This window comes from Bidens hawaiensis, unplaced genomic scaffold, assembly GCF_021521415.1.
Source record: "Bidens hawaiensis isolate Kalapana, Puna unplaced genomic scaffold, B.hawaiensis_p1.1 tig00009686_1, whole genome shotgun sequence".
Classification (NCBI taxonomy): Eukaryota; Viridiplantae; Streptophyta; class Magnoliopsida; order Asterales; family Asteraceae; genus Bidens; species Bidens hawaiensis.
Window position 1 is genome coordinate 321,569 of NW_027491726.1, and position 20,376 is coordinate 341,944.

General features: G+C 41.2%; 1 protein-coding gene across 1 annotated transcript; it reads right to left on the reverse strand.

Annotated features, from left to right (window-relative positions):
* Positions 1–1,564: 1,564 nt before the first annotated feature.
* LOC143533411 (uncharacterized) lies at positions 1,565–19,724 on the reverse strand. The gene is made up of 5 exons (XM_077028209.1): positions 19,352–19,724; positions 4,445–4,873; positions 4,130–4,222; positions 2,877–3,016; positions 1,565–2,060 (listed from the first exon to the last, which is right to left on the reverse strand). Exons 1-5 carry the CDS (start codon positions 19,721–19,723, stop codon positions 1,619–1,621), a joined length of 1,476 nt encoding a protein of 491 aa, XP_076884324.1. The 5' UTR covers position 19,724; the 3' UTR covers positions 1,565–1,618.
* Between the last annotated feature and the right edge of the window lie 652 nt (positions 19,725–20,376).

Sequence of the window (20,376 nt, forward strand, 5' to 3'; positions counted from 1 at the left end):
TTGCACCTTTTAGTTTAATATAAAGTATCACATTGTTCGTGTGCGATTTGTGTCTTCTTGTGATCGGTTTTCATTCATAGTTTAACAAGCAGTGGATGAATCATTTTCGTTATGATTGTTGTGAGACAACTAAACAAGCAGGCCGGAGCCACTTGATCGAAGTCGGTGTCAAGTGACAAGTAAATTTTGAATTTCCTATAGGACGTAGGGCGTATAATACAAAAGTTAGAGCATGTTTGGAATTGAGTTTGAAAAATGCTTATTGGCTTATTGATGTTTTCAAAAAAGCCAATAAGTTAAACTGTGTTTGACAATCACAAAAATCTTTTTTATTTTAGCTTTTTGAAAGGGTTAAAAAGTAGTTTTCCAAAAGCCCCAAATCCTAACTTTTCAAAATGGCTTTTTGAAAAAAAACCAAAAAGCTAATAAGCATTTTCCAAACTCAATCCCAAACATGCTCTTACACTACCATTTGGTTGTGAATTCAAACGTGGTAGAAAAATAAATAGAAAAAAGGCACATGTCTGCAATATCAAATAAGTCTGGCTGTATAAACCTTCAATTCAAACATTGAAATGATCGAATAGCCATGAGAAATCCGGCTTGCCCCATTTCCCAATTTTAATCATTTTCCCTTTCCGATGAAATACCTTATTAGCTTAGGGTCGCATACAACTAAATGGGGGAAACCTAAAGTCTTTACTTGATCCAGGATATGTGATCTATATCCTATTCTATAGTGACCAATAAATCAACTAATAAGTCGTTTCATGACAAAACGGGAAGATCCATTAGATAATGAACGATTGGTTCTAAGCCAGCCATTTTTATGGTAAGAGACAATGATCCAACTACTCGATACAACGATCTATTAGATCGTGTTCTTAAGCATTGTGATGCAATCATATCGCATCTCATATGGGTGTGTATATTTCTAGGCTTTCAAAGTTTTGGTTTGTATATTCATAATGATACCACGAGGACATGAACTCAAAACCTGGATTTTAGAATTGAGAGATAGTAAGAGAAATCAAGAATTTTCACTATTATTTCTTAGATTCATGGATGGCTCAATAGATAACTTGATAAGCCATCGATTTTTTTTCCGTGTTTCAGAATGCAATCAACCGATATGTTAACTAATCGATTACAATAAACTGAATCGGATTTTGTAGTTTTTTCTTCTGTATGAAGTTACACTACTAGATAAGGTCAAGTATACCTCCCACTAGTTGAAAATTCCAACTCGCTAACGGGGCATTATTTACATCCCTACATGTATATAATTTACCCTAAGCAATATTTAATCACCAAAGTTAAACCTTTTTGCAACTCGGAATATTTATATATTATACGCCAAATAGATTATATAATAGTTTTACATCATACTATTTCAACATGAGGTGTCACATGGTTCATAATGCTCTTTGCTCAACGCAGACAAGATCCGATCGTTTGATCATCGTGTCTGTTTTTAGTGTAATGGCCTGGCCTGGCCCGACCCGACCCGATGACTTTGAATGTGTGGTAATCATTTCATCCCTTTCAGGTGATTTACTTCATTGTAAACCCAAACAACATGTGTTCACAACTTATTTTCATGTATGCCTAATAGACCTTAGATCGATGGTAGTTCGGACCACCTTCTCTTGACTTCGGTTTTTGACCGAACCTCTTTAAGCTTCCCATCAGTTCCATAATCCCGCTCCATGACAAGATTAATCCCTTCATCAGAATACCACCCGACACCGATACACAAGATCCCGTCTTTTTTAACATCAACATAACCCGTGACACCTCCCGGCAACCAAAGCATTGTGACGTCCACCATGTCTAACACTTCTTCCTCACCAAAGTAGACCGCACTCTCGGGCAAGTTTCTTTTCTTTAATGTTTCTGTACAAAGATAGACGTATGGCGGGTCGTCGTTTTCTTCTGTAGCCGTTTCTTCGCCATAAACAGGTGTAGCACTTGTCTCGAATACCTTCCAGGTTCCACTCAACTCCGAGGGTTGGACTCGTTTCCTTTGTGAAAACGGCTTCACAGTAAAGTCCACGTCACTGTTTGCATTGCAAAAAAAAAATTATGCACAAATTTACAATAGAGATGGCAAAATAAATAGGGCGGACATGCCAAAACGGGTTGTGTCTAAAAAGAATATTTTCTAGTGTGGGTCAAAATGGGCCAGGTCAAGTTATATGATTAGAAAGCGATATCATGACAATAGTAATCAATTTATTATAATAAGAATAATTTAGAATGCTGTAAGCGTTACAATTAGACTTTGCGTAGCTTTCAACCAGATATACACGTTCCCCTATTAGCTAAATGTTTGTTTGAGATACAAAATAACCCAATTCATGTAAGGTTCTATAGTATAGTGGACATATGCATCATACACTTGCTAATTTTTACGATTCATGTAAACACTCTATCGTACATTCTAAAACATAAATATATATAAAATATGTTAAATAAGATGATGAAAACTATATTGTTAAAAAATAATCAAACATCATAAATAAAACAATTTAGGAGGTTGTATGCAAAACATCGCACTTTGGGGGGCTTTTGCGTTTCAACTCGTTCCCCTTTTAGCTTAATAAACTTTATATATACCCTTGAAAACTTGCATAATATCATATTTACCCAACCAAAAACATTAATATCAAATATATCAATTAATAAAACTTTATACCATAAAGTTTCATATCTTCCCATTTCGTTATGTAAAATTAATAATGACAGTTATACCCCTGTTTCTCGTTAAACTACAAACTCTCATATCCTAGTGCATGTTTCATGGGAACTGAACAACAAATTCTTCCAAAGGATCATATGTATTTAAACAGTAATTGAAAAAGGTGAAGAAATACCTCTTGTCAGAAAGATGAGCAGTACTGACCCATTGCTCTTCATATATAGCAACCCTTAAGATCTGGATATCTGAACCTCCATCACTAAACTCTATGGTATGAACAATGCGCAGTCTCTTGTGGCAACCTTTAACCAAACACTAACCCATGAAACAGAGAGACAAAGAGCTGCCTTAGACAATCAATTTAAGAAAATAAATGTTCTTTTATGCCAAGTTGAAAACAGCCAATATGTGGCAAATACGATACCATAGATCAATCCTTCTCATTTGCAATATGATTGGTATACTCAGAATACAGGTTGACCTAACCTATATGTGGCAAATATAATACATCGATTACCAAATATAAATAATTAATTAATAATAATACAATATTATTACTGTCTTTGCAATGCAAAGCATTATCAATCTGGGAGGACAGCCTTGGACTTTTGTAGCCCATGTACTATTCTAAGTAGGAAATACAAGATATGTACGAAACGGAATAACAGTTTTGTTTTGATGGTTAGTTGGAAACCCATATTCAACTGATAATAGGATTGTTGATGCAAGGATATAACCAAAATCGTTATGTATTCTTTTATCAACTATATTGAAGCTGAAATTAATTGTTTTCCGTTTGCCAAAAATGGATAGGTAAAAATTGTCAAAAGTGGATCTCATATTAGTTGGTGGATCGTCTAGAAAGAAAGAATAAATTTTGTGAATGTGTTGGATGCTCATTGGTTTTAAGGTTCCTTTATGGCTTCATTCAGTCGATCCGGTTTGAGCTATTATTTAACCCAAACCAAACATCAAACCAATTATGCATTGTTATTTATACCAAACTAATTTAATATTTACGCTTCGTGTAAATTCAGTTTTGTACAGATGACTAGATGAGACCAGTTTTCAGTCTGGTTGATTTTCATGTAGAGTTGAGTTTTAATAGATTCTATATTACTATTTTCATAATATATACACATATATAATATATAAATCAGCTTTCGGTTTGGTTCAGTTTGAAAACCTCTAATTCAAAAATCAAACCAAAAAACAATGATGAACTTCAGTTTTGGATCCCAAACATATTGAGAGCGCTAACCAAATACAATCTGAATCCATATAAGATTTGGTTTGATGTTCTTTTTTGGTCCAAACCGAAACTTGAACACCCCTACATATGTATATCACGTAATAGGCAGAATATAAAAAATAAACCATAAGATTCCTAACCTATTCCGCAAAATAAAACAATTAAAAAGAACTTACTTGCTCAAACTTGAACGTTGGGGATAAAAAGTAGTTGGAATCATTAACTTCACCAACAGGTATGTCAACTGGACCCCTTGAATAAGAGCCATCCTACATAACAGAACATGTGGTTCATGATAGTGTGAACATAAGAAAAAAGATAGTATAGAAAAGGTAGTATATTCAAGCATGGAACACAAGTTTTGGTCTTTTGCACTGTAATCGGTACTCGTTTACTTCAAAATTTGTAACAATACAAATCTAGCCACACCATTAGCCCTTTATTAATAGAAGACAAGTGTAAACAGGTAACAGAAGTACAACTAACTTTACCTCAAAAAACACAAGACCAGGCTCCATACCCATAACATCTTCTTCCATCACATCACTTGTTTCAAAGTCAAAAGACTCAAACTTTGGCAGTACATGGTTCATCTTACTTCCATCAGGTGCTTCTATGGTGGATAAAGTCGCACCATCTTTACTTTTGTTTCCACGATTGTGCAACTGTTTATTCTCACCATAAGGATTCAAGGTCACCCAGTTCACTGCTCTTTGAATATGAGAGCTATGCCCTCCATTTGCTGATGCTACTGCCTCAACACGAGAAAGTGTGTAGCAGTCATATTGATGCTCATTGTTTTTTCCAACCTCAATAGGTTCCATCTGAGCAGTGATTGGTGAAAACACTGCTCCCACCCCCTTCCATATGCCACTAACACTACTTGCAAATGTGTTCCATAGTGGCATAATTACAGGTTCCTGAGAGAAGAAAAACATTATAACTCAAACAAGTAAAAACAGAATCACTTAAAACTTGAAAAGTTCTCACTGTTTGCTAACACAACTTGAGAAAAAAAAGCCACGCAGTAGACAAAGATGGATGAAGGGAACAGGTTCATGATTAAAACATAACCAATGTTGGAAGATGAATCTAGCCACAAAAACCATACCAACAGGAAAACAAAATTTTCAAACACCAAAAGTTGCACAGGATATTTAGAGGAAAAGAGGGACAGTTTATCATATTTCAAAAGTACGAAGCAACTAGACACCAAATAAACTTCATATCATCATATGATTATGGATAATTATCATAAATCATTAAAGCCAAAACACATTAAACTGCATCTACTACTTCCACATTCAAAATCAAAAGTTGCTGCGGATATTTGAAGGAAAAGCGGGACGGTGTTATATTTCAAAAGTAAGAAGCAACTTGACACCAAACAACCTTCATATGATCATATTATTAATTACAATTCATTCACCGTTGAAAGCAAAACACAATAAACCGACTCTAATGCTTCCACGTTCAAATATCGAAAATTGCAATAGATGTTAATAAAAAGAAAAGAGGTACAGTTTATCATATATCAAAAGTAAGTGACAACATGACACAAAACAACCTTCTATGATCATTTGTGATTATGTACAATTACCTTTCACCATTAAAGACAAAACACACTAAACTGTAACTGTTGCTTCCACCTTCATGAATAGGGCTAACAACTGCTACTAAACCAAGACTAACTTCCATTCTGCTTCTCAGCACTCAAAACAAGCGATTACTAATCCATAATTAGTTAAGATTTATTGCGAAGACAAACTTGGTAATCAGAATTGTAAATGATTTGTATTTCTGTATATTGAATAAGAGTGTAACAAGGAAATATATTAACTGAAAGACTATACGTATCCCTAAGACTTTACACATTCAAATTCTGTAACTAAGTATTCGGTCTAATATTCCCCCGCAAGCTAAGGCCGGGGAGCGACCTGTAGCTTGGATCGTAGGAGGAGAAAACGCTGTGAGGGTAGAGGCTTTGTGAAAACATCTGCAATCTGATCATTTGTAGAAATAAACTGAACCGAGAGTTTTCCTTGAGCAACCTTTTCTCGAACAAAATGAAAATCCACCTCTACATGTTTTGTATGAGCATGAAAGACTGGATTTGCTGATAAATATGTAGCACCTAGGTTATCACACCATAAAGTAGGAATTGACTTAACAGGAACATGAAGCTCATGCAAGAGAGTTTGAAGCCAAGTGAGTTCAGCAACTGTGTCAGCTAAAGCCTTATATTCACTCTGTTGATGACCGAGAGACAGTTCTTTGCTTTTGGGCAGACCAAGACACCAGATTGGAGCCAAGATAAATGGCATATCCCCCAGTGGATCGGCGGTCATCCGGGCAACCAGCCCAATCAGCATCAGAAAACGCACTCAGAGAGTTAAACGTCGAATCAGTGTAAGCATGGAGGAGTGTCCCAGAGTCATGTTTTATTAGTAGACCGTAGGCAGCTGTACCTTGCAAGTATCGTAGTATTCGTTTAACAGCCGACCAATGATTTTCAGTCGGAGAGTGCATAAACTAACAAACCTTATTGACTGCAAAAGTAAGATCAGGTCGTGACAATGTGACATACTGAAGGGCACCAACTACCTGGCAATATTTCACTGGATCAGCAAGTGGTGGGCTGTCACCGAGAGCAAGGTTGGCTGTGGTGGTAATTGGTGAGGGTACTGGTTTTGCGTTTGAAAGGCCAACCCGTTCAAGTAATTCAAGGATGTATTTTTTTGTGAAAGAAGCATATCATGGCCTTGATGGATAATTTCAATACCCAAAAAATAAGACAAGGATCCCATATCTTGAATAGCAAAAGACCTGCTGAGGTTGTTCACCACCCGGTTGATTTCTTGTGAATTATTCCCTCTCAAAATAATGTCATCAACGTAGACCAGCATGTACAATAGGGTTCCACGTGAGGAGTAAATAAACAACGAAGGGTCGGCTTTAGATCCCCGAAAACCGAGCGCATTAAGTGTTGTAGACAAACGATGAAACCACGCACGCGGTGCTTGTTTCAAACCATACAGGGATTTGTGAAGAAGGCATACGTGATCTGGTTTGAGCGGGTCAACAAAGCTGGGAGGTTGTTGCAAGTACACTGTCTCCTTTAAATCGCCATGCAAAAAGGCATTCTGCACATCGAGTTGCCTTAAAGGCCATTTTTGTGCAATAGCCAGGGAGAAAACAACACGTATAGTGGTCGATTTCACTACCGGACTAAAAGTTTCTTGAAAATCAATGCCCGGTTGCTGACGATACCCCTTAGCAACAAGACGCGCTTTATAACGTTTGATGGCCCCCTTTTCATCCCTTTTTAATTTGTAGACCCACTTGCAGTCAACAACATTGGAATTAGGAACACGTGGTACTAAGGACCTGTTAGGATTAAACGCACACACGAAACCGAACACAACACGAAAGCAATAAACGAACACGAGGATTTAACGTGGTTCGGTCTAAACTGACCTACGTCCACGGGTGGCAACTAGGTATATCTTTATTGAGTGACCAATATTACAAGTACATAATGTTGTTTATATAGAGACTGAACTAGGGTTAGTAAATTATTATGCAAGAAATCTAAACCGGGCCGGGCTTGGGCCCGACCGCCCACACCCGTCTCCTCTTTTGACTTCATATAATAAACCGGGCCAACAAGGCCTACGAACCCAACAATCTCCCACTCGGAGGCCTTGAGTACTCTCGTCTGCACTCCTGATTGTACTTCTGTAATCTGAACATTAAACTTCTTCTAGTTGCCACCGCCTTCTCATCAATTAACCTGAAGGCCCGTTGAGGCTCCCCGGAGCTCCAACACGTCAGTCATGGCTGAAACTGCCCCTGACCCGTTCTCTGTCCCTACCGGCTCCCACTGTAACGAACTACCGGATCCTGAGATAACCTGAGAACAAACACTCTCCATATTCAGCAAGTAATTCATTGGAGAGACTTTTACAGCTGGAATACTGGTTTTCTTAATCCACTGTCGACCTGGGACTGTAACTGAAACACGACCTGTGCTCCCACTGTCACGATGTCCCCCAACTGATTTAACCTTCCTAGCTCGTTCATCCTGAATCTTCACTTTGGCTCTGGGTTTGTTACTTGCAAAACGAACCTTCTTCTGCCCACGAGATTCTGTGAACCGGACTTTGTCTTTCACCAAAACTGGATCCACTCCTTTCGGTGACATATCGACCATATACAACGAACCTATTTTCTTGCCACGAGCAACCACGAGATTCCCTTTGACTACTTTCCACTGCCCATTCCCGAACTTAACATCGTGCCCTTGGTCATCCAACTGCCCAACTGATATCAAACGTTTCTTCAAACTTGGAATAACCCTCACGTCTTTCAAAGTCCAAGAAGTACCGGCTGAAGTTATCAAATCAACGTCTCCCATACCCGTAACCTCTAAAATATCATCATTCGCTAGTCGAACCTTTCCAAAATCCCCAAATTTAAGATTCTTCATCGTTTCACTACAGTGAGTGGCATGAAACGATGCACCAGAATCCATCACCCAAGCATCAACGCTACTCTCAACACTACAAACCAAAGTCTCATCACTACTGACCCCGTCATCTGTGTCGTCTTCTGTAACGTTCACCTCTTTCTTACCATTCGGACACTGATTCCTGAAGTGTCCTTTCTCTTTACAACCCCAACATTCAATATCCTTACGAGTCTTAAACTGACTCCTCTTCCTGCTCCCACTGCCTCGCTGTTTTCCCCTACCTCTACCTTCTATGACTAGCATATTGCCTGATGATTCACCTGAACTTCTGCGTCTTGAATCTTCTCCCAGAATCAGATCTCGAATCCCATCGAAAGTAATATTTGTAGACGAACTACAAACTGCAGTCACTGTTTGCGACCAACTGTCGGGCAAAGAAGATAATAACAAGAGGCCTTGAACTTCATCATCAAACTTAATGTCAACTGACACTAAGCGGGACAAGATCGAATTAAGATTATTGATATGAGTTGTAACTGACCCACCCTCTTTCATTCTTGTTGTCACTAGCTCTCGGATAAGATAGACTTTATTCGCTGCCGAAGGCTTCTCATACATGTTGGATAGTGCGTCCATCATACCACGTGCTGTGGTTTCTTTCATGATGTTAAACGCCACATCTTCCGACAACGACAAAGTAATACAAGCCCTAGCTTTCTTGTCTAACTTCTTCCAATCTGCTTCTGACAGCTTTTCTGGTTTTTCATCCTCAAGCACTACATCCAAGTCTTTCTGACAAAGTAGTGCCTCAATCTGCATCTTCCACCAACCGAACTTCTGTCCGTCAAACTTCTGTATCGAAAACTTTCCGTCTTCTGCCATAACAATGAATAAAACGAAAAACTGGATAAAAAACAGAGACAGACACAGCAACAAGAGCCTGTACTTAACGACTGTTCAACTGAACTCTGTTAAACAATCAACCTATTTAACGTGCAGCGGAATAACAAACTGTAAATCAGAAACCGAAACTTTAAACTGAAACGATAAACCTGACAAACGCGGTTGGCACTGGTTCTCCGTTTCTTTAACGCTTCTTCTGACTTAAAACTGTTCTTCAATGAAAATAGGAATCGATTCAACTGTTCTTAGCTCGTACTTTGCTAAACCGAAACTGATCAGAAAAAACGAACCAGCAGCTGCGGAACCCTAATCAGCGGCGGCGGATCTGTAGCAGCGGCGGCGGTACTGTAGCAGCTGCGCGGTACTGTAGCGGCGGCGGCGGTACTGTAGCGGCGCGCGGTACTGTAGCGGCGGCGGCGGTACTGTAGCGGCGGCGGAACCCTAGCGCAGTAGGGTGGCGGCGGCTGGATGGTTTGGCGGCGACTCGGCTGGTTCAACGTGTTCTTCGCGTGATCTGAACCTAAGCTCTAGATACCACTTGTTAGGATTAAACGCACACACGAAACCGAACACGACACGAAAGCAATAAACGAACACGAGGATTTAACGTGGTTCGGTCTAAACTGACCTACGTCCACGGGTGGCAACTAGGTATATCTTTATTGAGTGACCAATATTACAAGTACATAATGTTGTTTATATAGAGGCTGAACTAGGGTTAGTAAATTATTATGCAAGAAATCTAAACCGGGCCGGGCATGGGCCCGACCGCCCACACCCGTCTCCTCTTTTGACTTCATATAATAAACCGGGCCAACAAGGCCTACGAACCCAACAGGACCATGTTCTATTTCTCACCAGTGCTGAGTACTCTTTAGCCATGGCACTCTGCCACTTAGGGTGTTTGTTGGCAACGGTAAAGGTGGCAGGTTCTGTTTCGAGAAAGGTTGTATGAAATGAAGAAACATTATGTGGTTTGGTTTGTTTAGGATTAGAGCGAAGGTTGGCGGGCCGGGTACGTGTAGGAAGTTGGCCGGGAACGGGTTCTTGTTGGGGTAAGGGTGTTTGGGTTGGGGTTTGGTGTTGAGATGGGAGATGTTGGGCCGAGGGCTGTTGGGCTGGGGATTGTTGGGGTGTGGTTTGTTGTTGAGAAGAAGGAGAAGAGTGGGCTGGTGATTTTTGGTTAGTTGAAGGAGAGGTGGGTGTTGATTCAATATGTTCAGAAGGTGAAAAAGAAGTTGGATAGAACGAGACGTAAGGATTTGGAGATGGTGAGGTAGAGGTGTTGGTAGGCTGTTTATGAAAGGGGAAAGATTGTTCATCGAAACGAACATGTCGAGCAATATAAATGTTTACAGAAAGCGGGTACAGACACCGGTATCCATGGTGGGAGGTGCTATACCCAAGAAACACACAAGGAAGAGATCGAAAATCCATTTTGTGTTTGTTGTATGGACGAATATGAGGGAAACACCGGCACCCGAAAACCCGAAGGAATGAGAAATCGGGTTGATGTAGGAAAACTCGTTCAAAAGGTGTGATGTTGGAATTAGTTCGAGATGGCATCCGGTTAATGAGATAAACTGCCGTGTCAAAGGCAAAATGCCAAAACCGTTGTGGAACATGAGATTGGGCTAGTAAAGTAAGGCCGGTTTCAACCACGTGACGATGGCGGCGCTCAACAAAACCGTTTTGTTCACTCGTATGTGGACATGAGAGCCGATGAGTAATGCCAAGAGAAGAAAAAAATGGAAAGAGATTTCTGAATTCACCTCCCCAATCGGATTGGACAGATTTTAATTTTGTTTTAAATGGTCGTTCAGCCATAACAAGAAATTGTTTAAAAGTGTTAAAAACATCAGATTTCAACTTTAAAGGGAATATCCACATAAACCTAGAGTAATGATCAACGCATAATAGGAAGTAACGATGACCATCAAAAGAGGTAACAGGAGCAGGTCCCCATACATCACAAAATACTAAATCCAAAATGTTTGAACTTTTATTAGTAGATGGTAATAAGTGAAGTTTTGATGATTTTCCAACTGAACATGAGTCACAAAATGAAATAGCACTTTTATTCAACAAAGGTAAACGGTACTTAGAAAACATGGACTTCAAAAGCTGTGGATGAGGATGTCCCAGTCTTTGATGCCATATAGTAGAAGAAGCTCGAGTGGCGGTGAAGGCAACTTTAGAAACGGGTTGTATCCGTGGAAGTTGGAAGGAGTAAAGACCGCCATTACTTGGACCTGTGAGGAGGGTATTGTGTGTGTAAAGAAATGGTTTGTAGGAAAGTAATGTTTATTACTTGAAGGTGTATCTAATACATAAGCCACTACACCTATATATACACAACTAAACCCTAGCTAACAGCCCATAAAAGGCCCATGGGCTCTATCTAACCAAATGGGCTAAAACCCTAACTAAATACAATTAACACTCCTCCTCAAGTTGGAGCATAGATGTTAATCATGCCCAACTTGTTACAAATAAAATCTATCTGAGCTTTCCGGAGCGGTTTAGTTAGAATGTCTGCTTGCTGAAAATTTGTCTTCACATGAACTGGTTGAATGGAAGGAGGATCAATTTGTGTGCCTACTACCCGATCTCTGATAAGGTGGCAGTCGACCTCAATATGTTGTCCTCTCATGAAATACTTGATTCTTGGCTATGTGAATAGCTGACTGATTATCACAGTATAGCCTCATCAAGTCATTAGAAACAACCCCGAGCTCTCAGAGAAGACGACGAACCCATGTCATCTCTGATGTTACATCTGCCATGGCTCTATATTCTGATTCGGCACTCGACCGGGAGACCGTGTGTTGCTTCTTACTCTTCCATGATACAAGGTTTCCCCCAACAAACACACAATATCCGGTGGTAGATCGTCGAGAAATTGGACAACCTGCCCAATCTGCATCTGAGAACCCTGATATTCGACCATCTCCTTCTTCCGTGAAGGCACCTACACGACAATGACCCTGATCAGAGTATAATATGCCCAAGCCAGGTGAGGTCTTAAGATATCTTAAGACACGAAGGGCAGCATCCCAGTGACCGGTGTATGGTGTAGCCATAAATTGGCTCAGAACACTGACAGTAAAGGAGATATCCGGTCGTGTGACGGTTAAATAATTAAGTTTACCAACCAGCCGTCTGTATCGCTCAGGATCTTTCATCGGATCTCCTTCCTTTGGGAGGAGTTTCTTTGTAGGAAGCATTGGTGTATCAACAAGTTTACAACCCAGTAAGCCATATTCAGTTAACATATCAAGAACATACTTTCGTTGGGAGAGAAGTATTCCTTGTGGAGAGCGGGATACTTCTATGCCAAGGAAATACCTCAGTCGACCTAAGTCGCTTACCTGAAACTAAGACTGAAGAAACTGCTTGAGTTCGGAAATCCCGACCTCGTCATCACCTGTGATTATAATGTCATCCACATAAACAACTACGATAATCCTCTTCCCTTTCTGGTGTCTAAAGAAGACAGAGTGATCGTAGGCACTCCGCGTCATCCCAAACTGTCCCATAACACTAGAGAATCGACCAACCATGCTCTGGGAGACTGTTTAAGACCATATAGAGAACGACGTAGTCTACAAACTTTCGAGGCCTCTTCCTCAACGACGAACCCTGGGGGCTGCTCCATATATACCTCCTCCTCAAGAACACCATTAAGAAAGGCGTTCTTGACATCAAGCTGGTGGAGCGGCCAATGATTAATAGCAGCAAGAGCGATGCAAATACGAACATATGGCATTTTAGCAACCGGAGAGAAAGTTTCATCGTAATCAACGCCATATGCCTGAGAATACCCTTTTGCAACCAACCGAGCCTTTAAGCGGTGTAGGGAGCCATCCGGGTGTAGTTTAACCGTAAACACCCAACGACAACCAACAATACGCTTCCCTTCAGGAAGTGTTTCAAGATCCCAAGTATGATTGGACCGTAGAGCTCCAATTTCATCTTCCATAGCCTGTCTCCATCCTGGGTGAGCGAGAGCGCTCATCACATTTTTGGGAATCGGGTAGGAATCAAGGGTAGTGGTGTACGCATGAGATTCAGGAGATAGATGAGTGTAGGCAACGTAGTCCTGAATCGGGTAACGAGTACATGTCCGGGGCTCCTTGCGAAAGGAAATAGGTATATCGGGAAGTAGGGCACCAGGAGGATCATAAACGGGTGTATCAGAGGTTGGTGGATCGGGTAAGGATGTAGTAGTGAGAGGTGTGGATTGCTCAGATGTGGGTGGAGTATCGGAGGGTAGTTCGGGGTTGTGGCCAGGGTGTGGTGATTCTTCATTTACTGATGTTTGACCCCTACCTCGCCTAGCATATGTGAAAAGCAGTGGCGGAGATTCTGTCGGTGGGTCAGAATCAGTAGAGAGTGGATCGGTAGAAGGAACTGACACAGGAATGGTGGGGATGAAGGGAGATGTGGGTATATCGAGGTCAGGAAATGGATCAGAAACAGGATTGGAACATTCAGAAAAGTAAGGACAGGGCTCATTAAAAGTGACATCGGCACTAGTAAAGTATCGGTGAAGAGATGGGCTATAGCATCGATACCCTTTTTGAACCCGTGAGTAACCAACAAAGATACAACGAAGTGCTCGGGGATCAAGTTTGATTGTTTTCGGACGATGGTCATGAACATAGGCAACGCAATCAAAGACTTTAGGTGCGAGAGGAAAAGGAGTACCGGTTGGACATAGTACAGAAAACGGTGTTTTACCATGAAGAACGGGTGTGGGCATACGGTTAATTAGATATGCAGCTGTGAGAACGGCATCTCCCCAAAAACGATGAGGGACAAGTGATTGGATCATGAGTGTGCGAGCAACATCCAATAGGTGACGATTTTTGCGTTCAGACACACCATTTTGTTGAGATGTGTATGCACATGAAGATTCATGAATAATGCCGTTATTTTTTAAGTACGAAGAAAAGTCGGTGGAAAAATATTCCTTAGCATTATCGGATCGGAAGGTTTTAATGGTGGTGTTAAATTGGTTTTGAACATAAGCATTAAATTCTTTAAATATGGAAAAAATTTCACTACGAGATTTCATCAAATAAATCCAAGTAGTGCGAGAATAGTCATCAATAAAGCTAACAAAATATTCAAAACCCAAAGTAGATTTGGTAGGGCAAGGCCCCCATACATCAGAATGCAAAAGTTCAAAACAAAAACTGACTCGATTAGACACTCTAGAGGGATAGGGACGCCTGGTATGTTTACCAAGTTAACACGACTCACAATGAAAATTAAAAGACGAAAGTGGTAAATCTGGACGCATTTGCCTCATAACCGCTGTAGAGGGATGACCTAACCGACAGTGATCCTCCTTGACTGAAGTAGTTGCTATAGAGCATGTAGGATCTGACGGGAAGATTAAGCGGTAGAGGCCTCCAGATTCAAAACCTGTACCAATCAGACGGTTCGTCCCTAGTTCCTGAAAGATACAGTGAGTAGGATAAAATTTAGCAGAGCAATTGTGTTGTTTAGTAAGTTGGCTTACCGAACAAAGGTTATCGGGAAATTTAGGAACATATAGAATAGACGAGAGGTTTAAGTTGGATGAGGTGTTAATGGATCCAACACCTAGTACAGAACAGGAAGACCCATCAGCCAGTCGAACAGGTTGGTGGGAGACTTTATTGAGGTTGGACAGAATACCCGAATTCCCAGTCATGTGATGAGTGGCACCCGAATCAATAATCCAAGATGAAGAAGGACTAGGAAGCATACCTGAATCGGCCGTATTGGCACATGGAGCAGGAACAGGAGCAGGAGTCTGAGATGCTAGAAGTTGCTGGAGACGACAATAGTCTTCTTCGCTAACTGTGTAAGTGGGAGTGGTGGTTGGACCTGAAGTCTAACCAGCAGCAGCCAAACGAGCTTTGGGACGAGAAGGTGGCTGACTTCCAGGAGGGCGGTTCGGGCAGTCCCATTTCGTATGACCAGGTTCCTTACAATAGTGACAAACAAGACCACCGCCCCGTCCAATACCCTTTTTGTGGGCCATATGAGAACCACGACCAATACCCCGACCAGTAGATGTATACATAGCCGATATATCAGTAGGAGGTAGAGTTGCACCAGGACCATACATTTCCCGTAACAGATGAAAAGTTGATGCAACTGAAGATGTGGCAGCGGAGTTGCTCAACAGTAGGGGTCGGGCACTTGAATACTTAGGCGAGATCCCGGCAACGAAGGTCATGACATCCATCTTGGCGTTTCGCTCCTCCTGAATCTTCAAATCGGTAGTAGGTGGAAACATAGTGCGAAGCTCATCTCGGAGTTTGCAGAATCGTGTGAAATAGTCGGTAAATGTAGAATCACCTTGCTCGGCCCGACCATAGGCTTGAACCACCGAATAAGCATGAGAGATAGACTCCTTAGCCGAAAAGGATGAAGAGAGGTGATCCCACATTTCCTTTACGGTGGAAAAGTTTTGAGCAATAGTGAGGATTTGTGTATCCATAGCATTCCATAGAGCCATTAAGATTACGCTATCATCAATTTTCCATTCTTTGGTAATTGGGTCCGGGGGTGGTTTAGTGAGATGATCGTCTTTGCCCATACTTTCAAGACCCTTTTGGACAAAGAGACTCCACGAACCCCAATTTTTTGAGTCAAGTTTGATCGGAATGCGAAGAACAGCTGAGTAATTAATAATACCTGAAGCAATCTGATTTTCTGAAGCCTTTTTATCAGCCATTGGTTCTGAAAGTTTCTGATCCGAACGAATACAATACACGAACTGAGACAGAAAAATAAAAGTCCTCGAATTGAAAAACTAACAACACAGGGTGGTGCGGAAGTAAAAGATAAGTGACCTGGAAAAAATCCGGTGGCCGGAAATGGTGTCACGCGCTGTCACGCGGCGGCGCGTGAGTGGCAGCGGCGGTGTGTAGGCGGCGCGTGGGGGCGCGTGCGGTGGTGGATCGACGGCGGCTTTTCAGGGTTTGTTATTCGGAGGGTGGTGGTGACAGTGGGAGCGGCGGTGACAACTAAAAGTCTCTCGAAAAAGAATTACGAGAACTGGACAGAAGGTACAGGTTCGGTTTCAGATCTAGGGCCGGCTGGTTCGGTTCAGGTTAAGTGGCGGCTAGGGTTTGGATCGAGAGCCGTAGCTCTGATACCATGTAAAGAAATGGTTTGTAGGAAAGTAATGTTTATTACTTGAAGGTGTATCTAATACATAAGCCACTACACCTATATATACACAACTAAACCCTAGCTAACAGCCCATAAAAGGCCCATGGGCTCTATCTAACCAAATGGGCTAAAACCCTAACTAAATACAATTAACAGTGTGTAAACTTGTCCTTCATATAAAAATAAGTAGAGTGAAATTCAAAAAACACATTATTATCATGACAAAATTGTTGAACAGAAAGAAGATTTCGTTTAATTTCGGGAACATGGAGTATATTTAGAAGGGAAAAGGTTTTGTCAGGGGAGTAAAATTTTGAGGAGCCAATGTGAAGAATGGGTAAACCCTTACCATTGGCAACATGAAGGTTATCTGGACCATAATAGGGCTGAGAGTTATCTAAGCTAGAGAGATCAGGGGCAACATGTTGATTAGAACCGGTGTCTGGCAGCCAAGAAGTTGAAGCTTGTGAGCGGTAATCAGCAAAGTTGGCCGATGGTTGGTTTCTTGGCCTTAAGGTGGCGGGATCACGACTGGGGCATTCTGATGGGACATGACCAATACCGCACCTGTTGCACGTGCCATAAACAGTATTTTGGTTAGAAGCCCAACTAAACTGATTATGATTACCTCCTCCATGGTTGCGATTGTTATAGTTCCCTTGTCCATGAGTGTTTCCTCGTCCACGGTTGCGATTGTTTGTTGATCGATTTGTGTAGTGAGCTTGTGCTGGTTGGGAAGTGGCTGGTTGAAGTTGCAACCCCTGCTGAGCGGCAAGCTGTTGAACAGCTTGAATGGCCTCCATTTGAGAAAGAGATCCGATAGCAGAAGTAGTCGGGCTAGTAACAGCCGTAAATGCCTGTGTTGGTGACACTTCAGAGGAGGGCCTTTTGGTCATGTAATCATAGTCCGAAATAAGACCATGAAGCTCAGCAAAAACAGTAGGGAATTGTCGGCCAAGAAGGGTAGACTTTAGGCCATTGTACTCTTCCCTTAAGCCTGATATCACAAGCATCACAAGATCTTTTTCTTTTATTGGCTCACCAATATTGGCAAGTGCATCTGAGTATTCCTGTACCCGAGTCAGATATGCAGAAGAGGACTCGTCGCCTTTCATTATAATCTTCAGAAGTTGAGTTTTTAAGGTGTATTCCCTTGAAGATGTATGAGGAGCATAGGCACGCTCGAGGGACAGCCAAAGTTCACGGGAAGTAGTTCCCTGCACATGCTGAAAAGAGGCTTCAGAAATTTTTGATAGGATTAGCATTCGAATGTGAGCATCATTGGAAACCCATATTGCATGATTAGGGTTTGGTTGAGATGATACTTCGGTGTCTTCTTTGTCTTTACCAGAGGAAGAGGAAGTTTGTGATTGAACAGTTGTTGGTGGACAAGGGATCGAGCCATCAACATAGCCGAATAAGATGTTTGTAACAAGGAACGGTTGAATCATTGTCTTCCAATAACCATAGTTGGTCGGAGACAAGGTGAATCCAAACTTGTGTGAATTATGGATTGTCTTCTCAGTTTGAGAGAAAACAGCTAGAAGAGCCATTGTATGGCTGGTAGCGATCAAAGAGAGAGAGAAGGAGACAACCGCCGGATGTACCAGGTTAGAAAATGATCAGGCTTTGATACCAAGACAAACTTGGTAATCAGAATTGTAAATGATTTGTATTTCTGTAAATTGAATAAGAGTGTAACAAGGAGATATATAGGGATAACAATAAGTAACTGAAAGACTATACGTATCCCTAAGACTTTACATATTCAAATTCTGTAACTAATGTATTCAGTCTAATATGCGATATCTATACTATAGTTAGGAGATATGATTTGATTAGTTTTCCATTGTAATTATCAGCAATACCCTAAGTTTTCATTATTCTGTAACAATTAACATAAAATTCAGCAATCACCTACACTAACTGCTTAAATTTACACCAAAATCATCAACATAAACGAAAACTTAAACAGAAATTAAATAAAACACCAACACAACTTGGTAGCCGGAGCAAACAGTTGACACTGACCATTTTCGGTTAGCCAGATCAAATAAAACATTGTTTGTGTTCGTTTGTTTGTGTCCGTGAACTTCATTTCCTTAATAAACACATACGAACAAGAAACTTCGTTCGGTTAGGTGTTCGTGAAACATTCGCTTGTCCAGTAAAAGCTTCACGGCAAACTTAAACATGCACAAGACCTTGTTCGGTTCGGTACGTTTACAGCCCTAACAACATCAATAATAAGCAATACCCTAAGTTTCATTATTCTGCAATAACTAACCTGAAATTCCACTACCGAAACCTAAACCGAATAATATTTAAATAAGATCGAATTCGTTAGCCAAAACAAATAAAACATTGTTTGTGTTCATTCGTGAACCGTTCATGAACAAGTTCATTTCCTTAAGAACCAATACGAACAAGAAATTATGTCCGGTTAGGTGTTCGTATACCGTTCATTTGTCCGTTAAAAGCTTAATGACCAAACATGAACAAGACCTTGTTCAGTTTGGTTCGGTCCGTTTACATCCCTAACTCCATCAATAATGAGCAACGCCCTAACTTCTCATTATCCTGTAACAATTAACCTAATATTCCACAATCACCTACACTGGCATCTCAAAATCCAAACCAAAATCATCAGCATAAACCGAAACCTAAACCTATACCGAATACGTATACTGTTCGTTTGTCCAGCAAAGGCAAAAGCTTAATGAAGGAGCATGAACAAGACCTTATTCAGTTCGACTCGTCATTATCCTGTAATAATTAACTTAAAACTCCTTATAATCACCTACACTAGCTGCTCAACCTAAACCAAATAATATCGAAATCGTAATACCTGAGTCTGCAAAACCTTCTCCGTCTCAATCAACATCGGTCCAGACACCAACACTCCTCCGTCATCACTCGCTCTATTTCTCCGTCTCTTCACCGTCCGTGCTTTGGTCCTCCGTCTATCTCGGTTTCCACCGCGGCTTCCGTTGGCGTTATCGTTATCGATGCTCCAAACGTTATCCTTCCCCTTCGCTGACGTCACCACCGGTTTACGGAGATTGTTGTGGTTTACGTTAGTGCGCGAATACGGCTGCCGGAGAGAGGTTAAGGAAAGATATGAAGATGAAGGTGAAGATGATGGAAGAAACCCTAGCGACTGTGTACCGGAATCTATCCAGTGCGTTGTTATTGAAGCGTCCATTAATGGCGACTGCATTGTTGTTGTGTTGCTACTGAAAGTTTTGCGGTAAGCCAGGATATTGTTTGATATTGCTAGTTTATTTAGGGAAACCAGGTGTTTCGTGACGGGACCACTCAACTAAACATAAAACCATACGTAAAAACGTTAATCCACAGACCCTTGCAAGTTGACTCGAAATCATCATGTATCACTGTATCAGAATTCGTGGGAGTTCAAAAGAAATTGGAACTAAAATCTCATGACATGGCGTGTTCGTTTCGTTGGAATTGAAATCTGAATTTCATTTTGGTGTGTTCAGTTGACAAGGAATTGGAATTCAATTCCTTCAAATTCCTTTAAACAAAGGGATTCTAAATCCTTTCATCATGTGAAGGAATGCAAGTAAATTTGATGGAATCTTCAATTGGGCGACTAACATGGTAGCGTTCGGGTCGACATTTCGGGTGTGTTCACATTCAGGTCGACGCTCCGAGTCTTAGCGCTTTCAGCTCAGTGCTCCGGGTCAGGTCACGTTTGGGTCAACGCCCCGGGTCAGCTCGCATTCGGTTCAGCGCCCCGTGTCAGTTTGTGTTCGGTTTGACGCCAGGGTCAGTTCGGCTCAACCCGACCCGGTCCGCCGACGCCCCGGCCATTTCATGGACCAAAACGAAACAAAGAATAGAAACCGA

Bases quoted from the DNA above. Each gene is read 5' to 3' on its own strand.
- LOC143533411 (XM_077028209.1), bottom strand. From the start codon at position 19,723: ATGCAGTCGCCATTAATGGACGCTTCAATAACAACGCACTGGATAGAT. The intron at 4,874-19,351 runs GTATTACGATTT...TTCTTCTCTCAG, and splicing joins AGAAGGTTTTGCAGACTCAG to GAACCTGTAATTATGCCACT. The intron at 4,223-4,444 runs GTAAAGTTAGTT...TCTGTTATGTAG, and splicing joins CTGGTCTTGTGTTTTTTGAG to GATGGCTCTTATTCAAGGGG.